Raw genomic sequence first — 18011 nt, 5'->3', positions numbered from 1 at the left:
GAGAGTAATATGGTTGGAAGGATGACGCTTGAATGTATACTCGTTCAGTGAGTGATTGTGCTCAGGTCGGGACCTCGTCACTTTAAGCACACACCTGTGTTCAGCTTTGTTAATCTCTTAAATGAATACATTCAGCTGAAATAATAGTAGCAGTTAATGCAAACAGACACGGTTAGTGGCTGAGTTACACATGTGACACCCGAATCATCCCAACTATGTCCGATTATGCTAGATTGGGTTTGGGTCGCTGCAAAACGAATCAAGATGTCACTGTAGTAACCGCGTACCTGTGCTGAGCATACTTAAGTCCGAGTCTCCTGGCGCGGCGGCTTGCTTGTGGCTTGCGATAGGTATTTGCCGTGGTGTGTACACACGTACGTCTTCGCGTACTGATCCAGCTCGGCCGGGATTTATGTCGCCGCGGGGCCCTGAGCATCTATCCTAGCATTCCGTACAGTCACTGAAGTGTTGGTTCTCACTCGAAATATCTAGCAAAACAAACAAAACGTAATGAGACGATATCGACAAACACAACATATACCCTAATAGCGTACCATTAGTGACTGCACTGGTACAGCGCTAGGTAGGCCTCGAAGTCCTGTCACTGAAATTGTGTCTCTTGTGGTGGCGGCGAGGCGAGGACACATATCTGACGTGCTTCTTCACTTGCGCTTCTTGTGACCGTCTCCGCTTCAGCAGAGGTCGTGCAGCGGGGCCGCCGTAGCCTTAGTGTCAGAGGAAGACGCTCGACTCAAAGAGTGACTTATTTCAAAGGAACTTACAGCCCACGAACAGGGCTCAAAGTTAATACCTTAACTTTGATGCTTCGAAACTAGAAGTTTTTTTTTACTATTATTGCGGACAAGCCGCCTAGGGGTAAATGAATCGGTTTAGCTATCTAGCATAGTTAAACATGCTCAAATGCATAACGTGTGGCTTTCAGCCAACGTACTGAGAGAGCTTGTTAACTCTCCAACTTATGTACTGAGCGTTTGCTAGCTATCCTGGTACTCTGTACCCCTGTGTGTTCCACATCATGTAACCACGTTACAGGTCGGGCTTGGCAGTGGTTGCCAGTCACGCACGGAGCCGTCGCCGTCGCTTTCGATGTCCTCTAGTGCCAAGGGGCGTTTTTGTGCGCTGCGTGGCCGTGGTGTCATTTTCGTGCGTTTGGAGCCACGCGTTTGATGGAGGGGGGTTCAGGAAACGGTAGCAACGGCACGCTTTACCTACCGTCTTACCCCGCATCAACCGCCTAGGCCTTCAAATAAAATAGTAGGCACACTGAGCGTTCTATTCCATTAGAACGCCTAGGCATTCAATTGCAGTAGTATATGAAAACTCGGAAGAAATTGAAGTGAACATTGTCAATACCTATTATACGTGCATTCCATCGACCCTCACGGTATAGTAAGGCCCCAGTTGAGCGAGACAAGCCGTTTGAGTTGCTCCTGAAACATCGTATGTATACGTGGAAACTACCTTGCAGTCTTCGTCGAGTGTTTTCACTTCAATATTGCAGCAATGAAAGTGAGACGCAGCGAAAAGTTCAAGTTCTCCTCCGTCGATATCACCATTTCGGACGTCAGTAATGTAGCCATCATCAAACAGCCCGTCCAGCTCCTCCAATTTCATCATGTACTCTGTTAAGACAGTAACGTAGTCAGGAATCCAGCTCGCTAAACTGTGACGAAGGCTTAGAAACAAACTTGATCGGATATCTTCAGGAAGATACCAAGATGGTTGCTGGATAATGAGCTTCTCTCTGTCGTCGATTTCGTCCAGTAGGTGTTGGTAGCGAACATGCCAATCGTGAAGGTCCATAGAGGAAGCTAAAAGCTCTCGCAACGGAGGGTGAAGCTCACACATCGAGAATTCAGATCGCCGTACGAGGCCACACAGCTGGAACGCCTGTTGGATGTCTGCTGTTGTCTTAGTTTCTACTCAGTCGAGAATCCATTGAGAAACAGAGCGGTAGCTGAGAACTTTAGGATTACCTGCTTTAGTCTGGAGACTGGTATCCTCGAGAGCACTCCCAATGTATGTGTCGTATTTCTCGGAATAAAAGGTATGAAAGCTTCTATTAATAGAAACATCGAGAGGTTGCAACATGTTGGTCAGATTGGGCGACACCAGCAACACATGAATATTGTGGCGCGCTAGACGCTGTTCATCGAATAGCTTGACATGGCAAGCGTAGGAGTCAATCACGTACAGGACAGGTTCCTTGAAAAACTTCGTTTGTTTTCTGCTACAGATAAAGTCGTTGGCATGCTGCAATAAGATGTCGTCGTTTCACATACCGGTGGAGTTCACGTCCACTAAAACACCGTCGGCAACTCGAGGTTTCTTCTTCAACTTAGAAAACAGAACGTGAGGTTTTAAAATCTCTCCAGCCCCCGTAAGCGTAAAGGTAGCTGTGAAGCGCTTGTGGCTGCTACCGCCCTTGCGAAGTATCACTTCTCTGCTGCCTCTCGTCGTAATGGTTCTCTTTGGTTCAATTTTAAAGTACCTAGGTACCTGATCCATGTTGAGCACGTTAGATGGTTTGATATTGTGCTGCTCAATTAGTTGCTGTGATTTCTGGATGAATTGTGTACAAATGTCTTTTGCGTCGGCCGGTAGCGTTCTCGTGGTAGTATGGCGCCGAGAAACGAGGTTGAATCTATCTTTGAACCTGCTAAGCCAACCAGAAGAGGCGTGGAACAGTTCTTCACTTGAATGTGTTGTTTCTAGCTGCAACCACCGGTAGATATTGAGTGCCTGTAGTTGTATGTATTCATCCTTCACGCGGAGGCCTTTTTTGTTTCTCTCTGTGACCCAGTTGTGTAGTTTCTCCTCGAGGACAAGGTAATGGGCTTTACGTCCTGCTCCTGGTAGTCGACGAAGCGTTCGTGTCGCACTTTGATGGTCTCGTGATGCAGTCTTTTAAGTCGTGAATCGCCTTGACCCACTCACGGACCATTGACGTCGAAAGTTTGTGCTTCTTTGCCAACGCATGGTAGCCGCGTCCCTTGACGTTTTTCTTGTATTCTAAGGCGACGTCCAACTTGAACTTTAGACTGTAGCTGTTGCTTTTCTTCGGTGTGACCATTATAGTCTAGGATGGTAATTTGAAAATGTCGAACAAACAGTATACTGCTGCAGCGTCGAAAAGCAATGGACAACACAATCGAATGGATGGAGGACCATTGAAAGCCACCATGTTAGGGGTGCTGTAGTAGCATCTGCTACTTATGCTGTTAGGTGTGCGTTCTATTTGTGCATGTCTTCAAATCGAGGGTACCATGCACTTCGACCCAGCAAAACAAATCGAATTGAAAGGCGGTTGATGCAAAGTAAGACGGTATTAATAGTACGGATGAGTGATTTGCTGTGGGTAGGGTGTTGGTAGTCTGGCAAAAACAGTCACTCTCTTATAACTAACATGTAAATAGATTTTTTTTTTGGCATATAACTTTGATTACCGGTAAGCGGATAGTGAGCCGGTTCATACCGGTACATGTAGCTACGCAAATGTGATTAATAAACAAAGCAGTCATCATTCTGGTTTTTTTTCAAAATGGCCGACTCTCTGTTCTTGGACGAAGTGGTGGGTTTCCTGCACAATATCGACGATCCGACTGTCTCCGGCGCCGATCTGTTGCTTTCTCTCGATAAGGAAGAACCTTTGTTCTCCCTCCCAGACACGGACATCGCATTGCAGCTGCTAGACGTGTCACCGATCGAAGGTCTCTTCAGTTCCTCGGACGATGATAGTAAAGACCATCACTCCGCTACCGACAGTGACTGTACGTCTGTGAAAACGGAGAGTATCGCCTCGACCTCCTCTCCACGAACCACCGAGGTGCCGGTGGAGAACATCCGCTCTAGGGACGCCATTCGACGCAGCTCCTACAGACAGAAGCGAAAGGTCGAGAAAGCCGAACTTTACAAGGAAGTAGAGCAGCTGTCGACTCAGCTGTCAGCACTTCAGAGCAGGGAAGATGCTGTTAAAGCCAGAAGAGGCTTGGGACTTGCCCATACGGCGGTGTGGAAGGCGCTTGCCAACCGCCACTTGCAGGCCAGACTTGTTGCTGAAGAACAGCAACGCCGACTCCGTGAAGCCGTGGAACGAAGGTCGATTATTATCAGAGATCTGGGGACTATTATCAGAAAGAGGATCAGTGAGGAAAACGACGGGTGTCATGCTAACTCGCCATTTAAAAGAGCTCGGGTCGAGTCTCCCGACATGGCTCTGTATGAGACCTTTATCAAGGAGCTGGACGAGGTGTACGCCAGAACCGATAACACTTTCAAAGAATCTGAAATCCAGGCTTCTCCGAACGACGACGGGTTTTACAACCTTAAGCGCGCAATGTCCAGGAGAGCTAGCTACCACGAACTGACAGGAAAGTCGACAACGCCCTTCCCTTTTGACCGGGTGCGAGCTTATGTTGGTCAAATCAAGTGCATGGAGCAACGTGCTAACTGTGAGCGAATCCAACTGCCGGGTATTTCAGATGACACGACCGTTGTCAAGTTCCGGATTCAGGCCCGTGTGGGCAATGCAATTGGGTCCCTCGTGCAACATGCCATCACACGTCGGTACTACGAAAGTGATCGAATAGTGGTAGTGTGGCGAAAGTTCACTGAAGGGGAGGGAGTGTATGCGGGCATGCACTCGGATGAGACGGGGTGGAACATCATTCGACCGTCTTCAGACGGCGCTGGCACTGTCATGGAGTCGATCATTCGCTACGTGCCGATGTCGTTCAGTACCGTGGCGAGTGCTGGTAGCAAGCTGAACGAGTTCACCGACACCATCATTTCAGCCGGTGAAGAAGACTGCCATGCCTGCTTGCAGAAGCTCGAAGCTCTTCTTCTGGACGATGCACTGGGCGTGTGCTGACCATCTCGAACGTTCGTTAATATATGTGTATCTGTGGTAATTGGTGTTTGCCACTTTACAACCTTTTGGCTGATTATGCAGACAGTGCGACAATCACTCCTAGTTTACTTTTTCCCCTTTCCCTATTCCGTTTACTCCAGGCAAATGTGATTGGCAAGAAATCGGTTGCTATTTACCAAAGTTGCCCTTCCCTACTAGCACTTTTGCAATTACCACAAAAAAAACTGGTGCACGGCGGACGCAATGTTCCTGGACGATGTGGCGGGGCTACTGCACCACCTTGACGACGCGAGCGTCTCGGGCAATAATCTACTCCGTTCTTTTGACAAAAATGCACCCAAGCAAGCGCTGCAGCCTCTGGTTCTCGACGCCGCAGCTCTCGCAGGACTGTTCAGCGTCTCTGACAAATCGGACGCTGACAAAGACCATCACTCTGTAGCCACCGACAGTGACTCCGCATCTTCAGGTTCACCTCCGCAATGCATCCCGGAGGCGGACAATATCCGCTCCCGGGACGCTATCCGACGTAGCACCTACAGACAGAAGCAAAAGGCACACAAAGAAGCCCTGTACAAACAGGTAAACGACCTGTCGAGCCAGTTATCGACACTACTGGCAACAAAAGAAGCTGCCAAAGAAGGCATGAGTGTAAGTCAAGCTGCAGTATGGAAGGCGCTAGCAAACAGAAATCTTCAAGCCCGACTGAACGCCGAAGAACAACGTGCCAAACTCCATGCGGCTATTAAGAGAAGATCGACCCTCATTCGGGATCTGGGGGTGCTTATCAGAAAGAGAATCAGTGAGGAAACACTCGAAGATGCCGCGTACGCAGTGAAAAGGCCACGTACAGAGACACCGGATAGAGCTCTGTACGAAGCCTATATTGACGAACTAGATGAGATCTATGCCAAGACGGACAGGGTCTTCAAGGCCAGTGCAGTGCAGATAGATAAAGAGAGTTGTGAGGATACTCACTTGTCCTACAATCCGCCGCGATCTTCCAACAAAGACGCCAATTACCATGAACTGGTGGGGCTGTTCTCGACGCCGTTCGCGTACGAACGAGTGCGTGAACACCTGCACGAGGTGACCTGTATGGAGTTCCACTCTGGCTTTGAAATGGTTGACGAGCCGTGGGCTCCTAGTGACACGACAATAACCAAATCCCGCATCGAAAATGTGGGAAAACGCTCGGTCGTCCAGCATTGTGTTGTCCGCCGATTCAACGAAGGCGACCGGGTCGTCCTTGTGTGGAGGAAGTTCAGTGAAGGCGGAGGCGTGTTTGCTGGCATGCACTCGGATGAAACGGGCTGGTCCATCGTGCGACCATCTCGTGTGAATGGAAGTGTTAGCTCCGTTGTGGAACTGGTCTCGCGCTTCGTTCCGATCAACTTCAGCACAGCAGCAGTCTCTGGTGATATGGTGAAACAATTTGCAGACTTGCTGGTCAAAGATGGCGAGGAAATCTGTCAGTTAGGCTTGCAGAAGCTGGAAGAGACACTGCTGGACGATGCGCTGGGAGTTTGCTAAACGTATGAGCAATGTTTTCCGAAAAATAATTTATAACGGCTGCATTTTCGGTGGTAAATTGCTTTACTTAATTAAGTACTTTAATCATTGCCATTAAAAGTGTGCAACGAGACATGGCATGCAACTGGCAATTGTACGTAGGCAAACTCTGCGCATAAGTTGTTTACCAGCACCATTAAATACTGCATGTGGATCATGAACTAGCCAGTTAACTCCATGCAAGTGCCTGGCTACAGTATTTGTACTCTTAGGTTCACCAAAATACAATATTCGAGTGCAATGGGTATGGCAGGAATACGCCACACCGAACCTAACACTCTGGGCAACCGCCAATGTCGGTCCGACATGATACTGATTATTCCGCTGACAAACACTCTCGTGCGCGCGTGTGGCTGTTGTTCACTCAGCCCATCTGCAGGTTTTTCCCTGCCCTACCCGCTTGCGAAACCGGCCGTATATTTTTTCTCGTCTATTAATAAGAGACGCAGACTGAGTCTTAGGTGTCACTTTTCAAGATGACAAGCCTCGAAAATATGGATGGCTTCGTGCTCGACGAGTTAATGGACTTCATCCAGGCATCCGACGAGCTCGCACTGCCTACAGCACTAACATTGGGTGATCTGGACCAAAATACTCTATTGGGTGACACTGGGTCTCTCTTCGACTCGTCGGTTCCCGACTTGTTGCCTTTGGAGACCATTCCTACCCTCAGCAACATAGCACCAGCTCCCACTAGCTCTGACAACGCAAAGCCACCCGCTGTGGCGACTGAGCAGCACCGACAACGATCGAAAGATGCCATACGACGTAGCGAATACCGTAAGCGCCAGAAGGCCGAAAAGGAAGCTCTACGTCGAGAAATCGACGAATTGTCAGCGAGACTCGACAAGTTACAGGACGCGCCAGGTGATGGGAGCTTGTCCCCGTCTACCGACGACGCGCTGTCGAGTTGCTTGTGGAAAGCAATTGCTAGTCGACAAAAAGACCACAGAGACGCTGCTGAAGAGGAGCAACTGCATCTTCGAGCAGCAATCACCTCACGTGCCACTTTAATCGAAGACTTGTGTGGCTTCCTGAGGAAGCGCGTTCACGACGGATCGATTACTAACAGCGAGTTTGAAGACGCCCCTCGACTGCAAAAGCGAATGCGTCTCGAGCCAACAGACTCTGCTCTATTTGAGACGTTCATTCAGGAGCTTCACACTGTTTACTTACAAACGGATGAAGTTACTAAAGCATGCGAACAGGCGGAGACTCCGTCCATCACCAAGCACAAGGACGGAGCGACAGAGTACTACCAGCACGTTGAGCGACAAACAATGCCGTTCAAGTTCCAGCGGACGTGCAATTCAGTATGGCATTTGGCGCAACTCAAGCACCGGCAAGAAGACCGAGAGATCTACGAAGGCGTAGAAGACCCGGAGAACACAATGGCGATGAAGTTTCGCGTCACAAGTCGTCGAATGGGCGAAACGGTGTCGCTGCTACAGCGAGTTGTGGTTCGTCGATATCAGGAGATCAGCCGAGTCGTGGTGGTCTGGAAAGTGTTTACAGAAGGCGAAGGACTGTTCCGAGGGATGCATTCGGACGAAACGGGATGGGGCGTCATTCGACCGTCCACCACTAGTGACGCCACGGGGACGATTCTTGACACGTGTTTCCGGAACGTGCCCATGCATTTTAGCAATTCCTCGACGTGTACACCTGTCGTCAATGAGTTTACAGACATGGTCGTGCGGACGGGAGAGGAGGAGAACTTCACAGTTATGAAGGCTCTGGAGAAGATGCTACTTGATGACGCGCTAGCTGATGTAATCACCTAAGAAACGTTCTAAGGTACTACATATTAAGTTTTCATTGCACGGTACAGTTTTTACCTCGAGGTAAAAACTGTACCGTGCAATGAAAACCTAATATGTAGTACCTTAGAACGTTTCTTATTCTAAAAACGATGGTGACGGATTCTTGATTCTAAAAATGAGTTTTACTGTAGTACTGTAATAAACTTGAAGAAGATCATGCATGTCGTGTCAATCGCAATAGTTGCGCTTCCATCTCTCGGTAAATGAAACTCACGTCTTCTTCGTAAGAATTTACAACCAGATTCGTCAAGATACGTCCTTGTACTGAGGTCGCTTCGCAATCTGCTGCACGTTTCGGCGTCATACGTACACACGACCTCATGGAAGTCCTGGCTGCTGCAGTGACTGTGTCACCTCCACCCTCTAAAGACCGTTGAAAGGGAGCCATTCGTTCGATAACGACCCACCCTGTTTCGTCTGTAAACAAACCGTCAAGGTCATTTTCACCCGCCGAGAGTCCTCGCCATATCAGAACCAAGCGATTCTGCTCCACGTATCTCCTCAATACAAGCTTCAGATCTAGAAACATCGGGTCAGTGCTAGGTGGAAGTTTCGACGCTGGCGTCTGCAGACGGAATTTGACTGCAAACGTATGCTCCGGCCTCGATACGTCAGGATACGAGCAGCTCCGATGCGCCGACACGCTCTTCCGACAGCTTCCTCCGAGATGCCACAACACCCACGCGTTCCACGTGGCATCGATAGCCAGCTTGAAGTCAAAAGGGATCACTCTCGTATCTCTTAGCTCCACTGTAGACATTTCGTTGGCCTGTTCTCCTTCCAAAATCGTCCTGCTCCCAGACACAGCACCAAGCGGGACTCCACTCACCGCGTTCTCCTTGAAGACATCATCCACCCGTGCAAACGCCAAATCCAGGCCGCTAGCCAGCATGTCCAGCTCCGCTCGGTCTGTATCATCTAATTCCAGCTCCAAATCTGTAATCCCTTCCTCATCCTCCGCCAACAACAACGGGTTCGCCACAGTCCCAAGCGCTGCGGCTGTAGCGGCGGCACGCGTCGAATTCTCGTCTTCTCCGCCCCCTCTCTGGCTCACTTTGACTTGCAAGGCATTGCTCCACTTGAGATGCTCCGCCAGTTGTTCTCTCAACCGTCGGTTTTCTTTCTCGGCTTCTTGTCGTGCTCTCAAGTGACGTCTTGCAATGTGCCTCCAAGCTGGCACTGTACTGACAATTCTGCTGCTGCGAGATGCAATTTCCTCCTGGCGCTTCTTTCGCACAGTTGCAAGATGATCTCGAGCCTGTTGTAGCTGTTTTTCGAGCTCTACGGACTCTACACGCAACGCAAGGAGCTCACGACGCTCACGGTCTCGTGTTGGGGTCGTGTGGCTGCGCTTTTTCTTGGGTTTTCTTGTAGCAGCGGGGTTGGTGGAAGCTGAAATCGTGGTTGCAGCATTAATATCATCTAGCAATGTAATAGCCGTGTTTGCAACGTCAATGGAACTCTGGGGTACTTGAGGCGGCACCATGAAGAAAGACAGATCCGGAACGTCCATTGTTGTCGCGAAAAGTGTTTTTTTTTTAAAGAAAAGACAAAATACACTTTTCGAAAAAACGCTATGTACTTAATTTAGCCAATCATATGAATCTTCAGACACATACCGGTATTAATACGAGGCTGGAGAAGTAAAATGAGCGTTTCGATTTCGAGTGGACATTTTAAACTCGAGAATCTCGACGAAGAATATGAGTCCTCGAGACCATCTTTTTTTCTTTTAATTCGAGCTTTCTCTAAAAAGCAATTATAATTCCTAAAACCATTTTTAATCTAAAAAGTAGCCTTTTCATGTTCAAGGGGGGGGGCTAAATTCCCTCTAAATACTGGTCTGCGGCCGTGGATTCGCAGTTCTTAGCTCTATTACACTTAGTGATCGTTACTGACGGCGCTACTTCAGCATATTTACAGCAAATCTTGTGTGCGAAAATAAGTTGCTGCCCAAGCGCACCAAGAAATCGAAGACTACTATCGTCTCGGAGGGCTTCCAGAGAATCGGCCTCTGTTCGCAAATGAGAAACCCGAACTACCGAATTATCGTAGTCCTAGGCGTCACTTCAATAGCAAAGGATGCAAATCGTGAGCACCGACATATGAATGCAAATCATAGTTTTACCGAAGCATTCACTGCAAATTACTGTACCATTTAGCATTCGCTACCGCTATCACTACCGGTACCAGCTTCAGACTCTATATCATCGTCAGAGTCGACATGACCATCAGTTAAATTGCATTTTTCCAGCTCTTGGACAAGCTCGCTATCAATATGTCCCGGATATGAGTCAAAATCTTGCTCAGCATGGCGAGTATCAGCCAATATGCCTACTTTTGCAAATCCACTAACAATTGTCGTTTCTGAAAGCTCATTCCAGCATTTTGATATCCACTCCGTAATGTCTTCTCTTTTTGGGGGCTCCAATTTAAAGGGCTCTTCTGTATGCTGTTTCCGAAGTCGCTCAACTTCAGACTCTGCTTCCTCTTGCACTAGATCCTTGCGCACACGAATAATATCTCTCTGGAGTTTGTCCCTTTTCTCCTGGCGCTGCTTCTCCTTGGCTCGATACGCAACAAGTTGGTCTCTCAGCCGGTTGATCCACAGACCTCGCAGCCTAGTTTTTAGGGGGTTATTCCACGAAGTATCTGCCGGTTGGCATACGTACGTGTAACGCGGCGGTACTTTAAGTAGGATAACGTTAATAGACGCTGCATATTTTTCAACTTCAGGGGTCCAATGCCCGCTGAAATTGTCCCATATGAGTAAAATGTGGTCATCTCGGTTCGTGCGCTCAGCAAAGTGATATTTGAGAAATCTCAGAGACAAATCAGAATTCCACCATGCGCACTGGTTCCCGTAAATTTGACAATTGTAGCGCTCTTGAAGTGGATTAATTTCACGGGTCCACATAGTCAGGCTAAACCCATGGCGCAGAGTGTGGTTCTCTTCCCTTTTTCCTTAATTTTTGACGGTTGACACTTGAACACTATGAATGGAGCCAATTTTGTGCCTTCCCAGTCCGCCAAAAGCATAGCTGTAGCTCGAGCCTTCTCTTTATTTGCACATTTTACCCAAACAGTTTTCACTCCACGTTGAGATATGGTTTGTTTTGGTAAATACTCAAAATTCACACCTACAAGAAGAAAAGTCATTAAAAATATTTTAAAACTAAAATAAATAAAAATATTACCCGTCTGATCAGCATTGTATACTTGTACACACTTCTTTTCGACGATTGTCTGCAGCACCAGCGCTCGAAATGTCGTAGCTGCATCTTGAGCATCCTGTGGCGTCGTCTGTCCCTGCCTGGTACGTGCACGGAGCGCTAATTTATGGCGACGAAGAAATAGCTTAACCCATGTTGATGTGGCTGCAAATTTGCCTTCAAGGCCAATGTCTGCAGCTGCTTCTTTTGCCTGCAGTTGAAGCATGAGACGGGAGACAGGGGCACCATCTTTCCGCAGCGAATTCACCCACACTACGATAGCGCGTTCAGCCTCCTTGGTGAGCACAGTCGCTTCACCAAGTCCGCGCAGATTTCGGTGGCACCCCCGCCCAGAATCACATGCAGCACGTATAGTTGGAGCCTGCTTGCTCCACTTGTGAATTTGTTTTTTCTTAGCACGAATGTCGGAGCCACTTAAGTCGCCGTAGAACTGTGAAATTGTCTCGTCAAGGCTGTGACCGCTGTCAATGTAGTCGAGGACGTCTCTCTTATGCGCATACTCTACTGCCCTACGTTGATAGGTCTTCTGCTTCTTTCCTGGTCCATTGATGCGAGGGCGAACCATACTTTTCGACGGCCTTCCGTTTTCTTTGTGGTGTTGGGCTCCGTTCTTTTAGCTTCCGCCGAAGTAAAATTAGAATGAACCTTATCGTAAGTAATGGAGCCATCTGTATTACAATCGAAGGATCCGATTGGTTAATTCGTTGGTGACCCTTAGGAGTAAACGTCCCCTAGGACTACGATAATTCGGTACTGTACTTACGGGTCCCGGACGATGCGGACTTGGAAAAAAGGAATATTGGCCTTTTTATGGCAATTTTTTGTTCTAGTAGTGTTTATTAAAAGCATGTGTATTGCAACTGGAAGTTCTATACATTAATAAAATTGCATAAGAGAAAAATATTGCAATAGATTATTGAAGTAATTTTTCCAGGTTTACGTTACTGCGCTGCAGAGTCTCTCGAGCAAAAGCTGATAATGTGAAGTATGGATACGAATGTGCTAACCTAGAGCTGCATAGTTATCCTTATTTAAAAAAAAACTTTATCATACAATCGGCAGTGCTGATCTTGGTTTCAACCGAAGCAGCCCTAGGGTATACAGAACAGGCTCTTCAAGAGCTGCCTATACTTCGCAAATCGCTACATGATTTTGCTGGAGCGGCTTGCGCCCATACAGCCACTCGTTATGATGCCCTTCGGGCTGCTTCAGAAATGCAATATCGAATCTATGTGCCTTAGTGAATATTGCATTCCTTAACTGCGGCTTTGGTCAAACTACATGTATTGCAATGCACACTGCAATGATATGTTTTAGTAAAAAGCGCTGCCAATACATGTTTACCTAGCACTGGTCTAGATAAGGCATCAAAAATTTACCTTTGATGGAAGTCCCCACTGCCGCCAGAGGCACCACCGCCTACTTTGTTCAGCAAGTGTGGGTCAAACGGAAAATAGTTGTGCATTGAACTTTGTCGATCTTTGGTGTTTGTTAGACGTCATCGCGCTCGCACAATGCGATGTTACCCGAACAAGGGAAAAAATCCAAACGGCTTTGGCGGCTGCGAATCTAAAAATTTGATTCCGCGTTTTCCGGTGTGTACAGCGTGCCAGACGCGAGAATAACATTATCTTCTAGATGTCAGCTATGAGTATGTGCCCATCTCTACAATCACTACTCGCGGGGCCACGACTGTATGGGCGAAGTGCGCAGAGGAAAGCAAGGAGAGGATGACTGCAATGCTGTTGGTCGCAAGAGACGGCTCAAAACGAGAGCCTTCCCTCGTTTTCAAGACTCGACCATCGACCAAGCCCGATGTCACGAGGGAGAGCAAAGTGATGCGCCACTGTTTTGGGCGCAAACTTTGGGGCGAGGCCCACCCGCTTCGACAAGGCGTTCATGTATACGGCAATGTCGCTGGGTGGTCGAACATCGAGCTATCTATTGAGTTTCTGTCTGCCCTGGCAGCTTCTCGCCCCAGCAATGCCATGCGCCCAGGCAGCGAGCTTTCTGGATGGGATCAAGCAGACTAGGGTGGTGAGGAGTGAGCTGGCCCCGTGCTCCGTATGCATGGCCTCTGCTCCGCATCTCATAAGAAGTTAGCGCCTACATTGCGCGTGTAAGGCTTGCGCAGACGTAATGGCGGCCTAAGAGTGTCCGTGGCGAGCCGGGGTCATGTCCTGTCAAGATCAAGGCTTCGTGACGTTCGAGAAGGCATATCCCCATGCCACTCAGCACGCAGGCTAGTGCTATCCCCACCAGTGAAGGAGGTGGTGAACGACTGAGCGGCCCAAGCGCATCTATGATGCACTCTTTCAGCGTTTTAACATGACCGAGGCGACTGCGCCCTCTCTATCAGCTGTGCAGCGATTCGGGCATCACTATGTTACAGGACGGCTTGGGATAAGTGACCTCCCGGACTTCGAGCGCAGGAAAATCAAGGGATCAGGGTTTACGGGACAGGAAGATGAAACTGCTCCGCTCACATTCACGAGTCGCAGTGATACGGACGGCAAGCTGATACCTGGCAATGGCAGTGACACTGATCCGTTTGTGGTCGGTGTTAGCTCAAAGAAACTCCTACGCCGTGCCGACCGTATCCAGAATTTTTCATCTTTCACTTGGACGCGACATACAAGCTCATTCAAGTCGGTTATGCGGGTATTGTTGTCGGGATCTCTAACCGGGCAAGACGAATTCGTTTGTTGACAATATTGTTGTCCCGCAACAGCAACAGCTTCACTTCATCAGGTGCGTGCGCTCGTGTGGAAGATGATCCAAACCGCAGCTGGTAAATCATTCAGGGTGTGCTACGTGATGGGAGATGCTGACGCTGCCCAATGGAAGGTGGTGAGCGACGTGTTTGGGCAAGGTTGGGAATTCGTTTCTGATGTGCTAGTTTCATTTGGCAAAGAAGGTGTACGAGAAAACTCGCTCGTTGGGGCCTGTTGCGGCCTCCTCTGTCATGAAAGACATTCATGAGCTCCATTTCCCGACGGATGAGGCGGCCTATATTGTGAAGCTATGAGAAGCTCAACCGAGATGGTTAAAAACTCCGAGGTTGGCAAAATTTTCTTCGTATTTCTCAAAGAACGAGAGGGTGTGACGTTGGCAAAGCTTCCATACACCGAGTGGTTTTGCGCGAACGAACAATCCATGCGAGACGTATAATGCAGCGATCAAGAGAGATGTCACGCTCCGCAGAAAGTTGAAGGTCGGCGCCCTACTGCCCCAGCTATTTTCTCTGTGTCAAAGTGAAGACGTCGCCTCCAGACCGTTTTCCGTGTCCCCGGAACCAGATTCTCGGCTGGTTCGTCGAGATCGTGCGATGTCGCGGGAGGGCTTGCTTAAGCTACACTCCCAGTCTTCGAATAGTGTCGCATTTTTGCTAGCTACCACGACTGAGGCCGACCCTTTGGATATAGTCCGAGTTATAAGCAAGCCGTGCCCGCGTGTACAGGATGAGATTCGCCGACACAATGTGAGAACTTACCTGCTACAGCCCGGCTGAGCAAATTGCCTCCTGCAACGGAAACGCTTGGTATGCCTTCGTAGGGGTGGTTGACTGGCATGAATTCGGGTAAGTGCCCTTGTTCCTTTCCGAAGAAGTCGAGTGTCGTCCCTGGAGATACTCCGGACTAATATCCAGAGAGCTTGTAGCGGGTACCCGGTTTCAGATTGAACAGGGGTACCCAAACTCGAGCTGACAGCTGCTCGGATTGGACACGGGTGCCGGGATAAAATATTTTTTTCTCTTGAATTACAAGCGAGCTAAGCATTCCACGCTTAACCGCACTGCGAAGTGTCCGTGATGTACACTTCACAGCCTTGACCCGAGCCACTCTCACACGCTGACGAAGTTGGCGAAACCTCCCCCGCCATTCTGTTCGACACGAAATATGCACCTGGCGACACCAACTGCTGGGTCCTCGCTTGTTTGTCCTCGACACTAACCGGATTGCTGGCAATGACGTCAATGCTACAGCGAAGTACACTATAGTGTTGCGGAAGCTTGCAATAGGACGACTGAGTATTAGGTCTAAGGAAAATTATATTCTGACTTTATCTTAGGGCCAAGGTCACACACAGCCCAGGCCACTCAAATACATACCATTGTCGAATTGGCTAATAATAGATCTAAGCAAGTAACAGAGTATATACCTGGTTCGTTACACTCTGTAGCAGAAGAAACGGGCAAGTAGTTTTTGAGTTTGGATCGCATCCAGCGCGAAAAAGTTCTACTTTCTACGTTTCTGGGTGCTGTAGTGGCCTTTGTTTAACTTGTATCTATTTGAAAGGTGTATTTTGCTGTTGAAATCTTCCCAGAGTTCAGGACACGCATGTCGCTACGAAGCAGCAGGCGATCAAGTGGTAGGACGTTTCGTTGCTGGCCTACCGTACGAAACTCGAGAATTGGCTATACTCCCCCCAGTTTTGATAAGGTGTGGAGTGGGCTATTGTAGGCGACATTGAACATTGGGCCAGAATCTAGAGAGGCATAAGAGGTCTACATTTAGGAAAACCTATATCGACATTTAGATATAGGGTGCAATCATGCGTTTAGACTTCGATTTTGTGGTAATTTTTAGCCAATTCCCAGCCGTTTTGGGGCTACAGTCGTTTAAAAATGCCTTCTCAGAACACTGTCATTTTCGGGGGAAAGGCGCGCCAAATACACAGATATGGTTGGTCTAGAATCATAATCATATGTCAAAAAGGAAGATGACACATCGCCCGGTCGCAGATTGCCCTTGTCGATTTAACATTCAATTCTGCCAGCAGGATGGTGAAAAAATTATAAAGGTACATGGATTTTGTTTTGTTTTTATCATCTACTGTTCTAATTCCTTCTGAAGAGCGACGAACTGGTCCTCGATCTTCTGCACGTGTCGAAATCGAGCGAGCCAGTCAGCTGGTGTAATTTTGGCTCGACCACACAGTACCTTCTGCACTGCGTCGGCGGTGGATCTGCCGCAATCCTATTCTTCAACAAGCCCCAAATAAGCTCGATCGGCTGCAAAGTTGGATGATAAGGCGGCGTGTAGTACAGTCGATGGTTGTAGCGTGTTGCAATGGTGTTAGCTGCGTAAACGGCCTTCGGTTTGTTGAGTTTGGCCAAACTGAGCAGTACATCTCTGTTGGCAGCTCGGTTGTAAACCAACATGGCTGAGAAAAATATAAATAATTAGCGATTTTCATTATTTAAAAAAATAAAACTTTCCGACTGTATTAAGTTGAGCTTCGAGCCAACTTCGCAGTGACTTCGTTGTTGGCATTAAGTTGGTCATCCGCTTGTGATATCCGGCGCCATCCATGTGGATGTTACAGCCACCATAATTGTCCTCCAACGTCTTGCACAACTTCTCGAACCACGCTTCAAACAACTCAGAGTTGAAGTTGCCATGATAGTCCTCGGTTTCATCTTGCTTTCACTTTTTTGACGCGTTCCAGCATTGTATAGACCCCTCTACAAACTTGGCGTAGGTTGTACGCCCCCTACTTGCTACAATATCTGCCGCAACAATTCATGCACTATTAAAACAGTCAGTAAAATCACAAAAAGTAAAAAAAAAACATAATACCGGTCGCCTTTTCTACTTTTGCTGTAGCGAATATTATCTGACGAGAGCCACGTCTGGCCGCGAACATGATTTGCATTGCAGAATGTTTCGTCCAAATAAACTTCTGGTCGATCAACTGCGTCACCGACTCGATTCGCAATTTTTTTCCTTAGATACTCGTTACGAAAAGCAACATTTGCTTCAAAATCTGCGTACATGTGCCTGTTTTCACCTTTCACGTAGCGAAAACCTAGCTCACATAAAACTCGTTGCATTGTACGATCAGCAAGATGGGTCCCTGTCACTTCTTGCAGATGGAGGCTAATGCGAGTAGCTGTAGTTGGTCTAACAGCTTTATTTTCTCGTTGACGGATTGTAGGCTCGATATCCGTCAGGTCATAATCTCGCTTTCGACCTCTGTCGTTTTCACTGGGCTTTGTACAAATATCAGTTTTTAAAAAGGAAATGTTACAAAATCAGTTATAATTGATATACCTCAAAATCAGTGTCTGGGTTATTCTTTTTCTCATTAACCACGGAGTCAACGGTGTTGGGAGCACAACCAAGGCAATCAGAGACCAGTTGATGTGTCCTGATGCCTTTGAAGAGGCCTTGTTCCTTCTGGCTTTTGATATACTCGTAGCTGTTCACAATCATCCGCTTCTCTCCTGGGCAGAACTCGTGCTTGCCGGACATCTTCGCTGACCTTAAAGGATGCTTCTGGCTAATTGATGTGTTCTACCGCCCTCTCAAGACACTAAGCTATATATAGCACTTTTATTTATATCAAACAGACAATTATTAGACTTTTTACAGTCTGTATAGTATGGGTTACAATTTCTGGCCCAATGTTCAATGTCGCCTACCATAAGCATATACTACGCTGAAGCTTCGGAATAATGTAAAATAATATGCACTCGTGGCCAAAAGAATA

General features: G+C 48.0%; 5 protein-coding genes across 5 annotated transcripts; 3 read left to right on the top strand and 2 right to left on the bottom strand.

Annotated features, from left to right (window-relative positions):
- Nucleotides 1-3562: 3562 nt before the first annotated feature.
- PITG_09098 (uncharacterized protein) lies at nucleotides 3563-4891 on the top strand (the record flags this gene model as incomplete). The annotated part of the gene is made up of 1 exon (XM_002903380.1): nucleotides 3563-4891. The coding sequence occupies one exon, from the start codon at nucleotides 3563-3565 to the stop codon at nucleotides 4889-4891; it is 1329 nt and encodes a 442-aa protein (XP_002903426.1).
- Nucleotides 4892-5222: 331 nt separating this feature from the next.
- PITG_09097 (uncharacterized protein) lies at nucleotides 5223-6421 on the top strand (the record flags this gene model as incomplete). The annotated part of the gene is made up of 2 exons (XM_002903379.1): nucleotides 5223-5280; nucleotides 5331-6421. 2 exons carry the CDS (start codon nucleotides 5223-5225, stop codon nucleotides 6419-6421), a joined length of 1149 nt encoding a protein of 382 aa, XP_002903425.1.
- A 515-nt stretch (nucleotides 6422-6936) lies between these two features.
- PITG_09096 (uncharacterized protein) lies at nucleotides 6937-8244 on the top strand (the record flags this gene model as incomplete). Its single annotated transcript, XM_002903378.1, has 2 exons — nucleotides 6937-7092; nucleotides 7198-8244. The coding sequence occupies 2 exons, from the start codon at nucleotides 6937-6939 to the stop codon at nucleotides 8242-8244; spliced, it is 1203 nt and encodes a 400-aa protein (XP_002903424.1).
- A 193-nt stretch (nucleotides 8245-8437) lies between these two features.
- PITG_09095 (uncharacterized protein) lies at nucleotides 8438-9851 on the bottom strand (the record flags this gene model as incomplete). The annotated part of the gene is made up of 1 exon (XM_002903377.1): nucleotides 8438-9851. One exon carries the CDS (start codon nucleotides 9767-9769, stop codon nucleotides 8438-8440), a length of 1332 nt encoding a protein of 443 aa, XP_002903423.1.
- A 6497-nt stretch (nucleotides 9852-16348) lies between these two features.
- PITG_09093 (uncharacterized protein) lies at nucleotides 16349-17773 on the bottom strand (the record flags this gene model as incomplete). Its single annotated transcript, XM_002903376.1, has 5 exons — nucleotides 16349-16396; nucleotides 16460-16484; nucleotides 16565-16682; nucleotides 16992-17019; nucleotides 17573-17773. The coding sequence occupies 5 exons, from the start codon at nucleotides 17771-17773 to the stop codon at nucleotides 16349-16351; spliced, it is 420 nt and encodes a 139-aa protein (XP_002903422.1).
- Nucleotides 17774-18011: the final 238 nt, after the last annotated feature.

The sequence above is a fragment of the Phytophthora infestans genome, genomic scaffold (genome assembly GCF_000142945.1).
Source record: "Phytophthora infestans T30-4 supercont1.14 genomic scaffold, whole genome shotgun sequence".
NCBI lineage: Eukaryota > Oomycota > Peronosporomycetes > Peronosporales > Peronosporaceae > Phytophthora > Phytophthora infestans.
The sequence above is the reverse complement of the archived record's forward strand: the minus strand, read 5'-3'. Positions and strand labels throughout refer to the sequence as shown.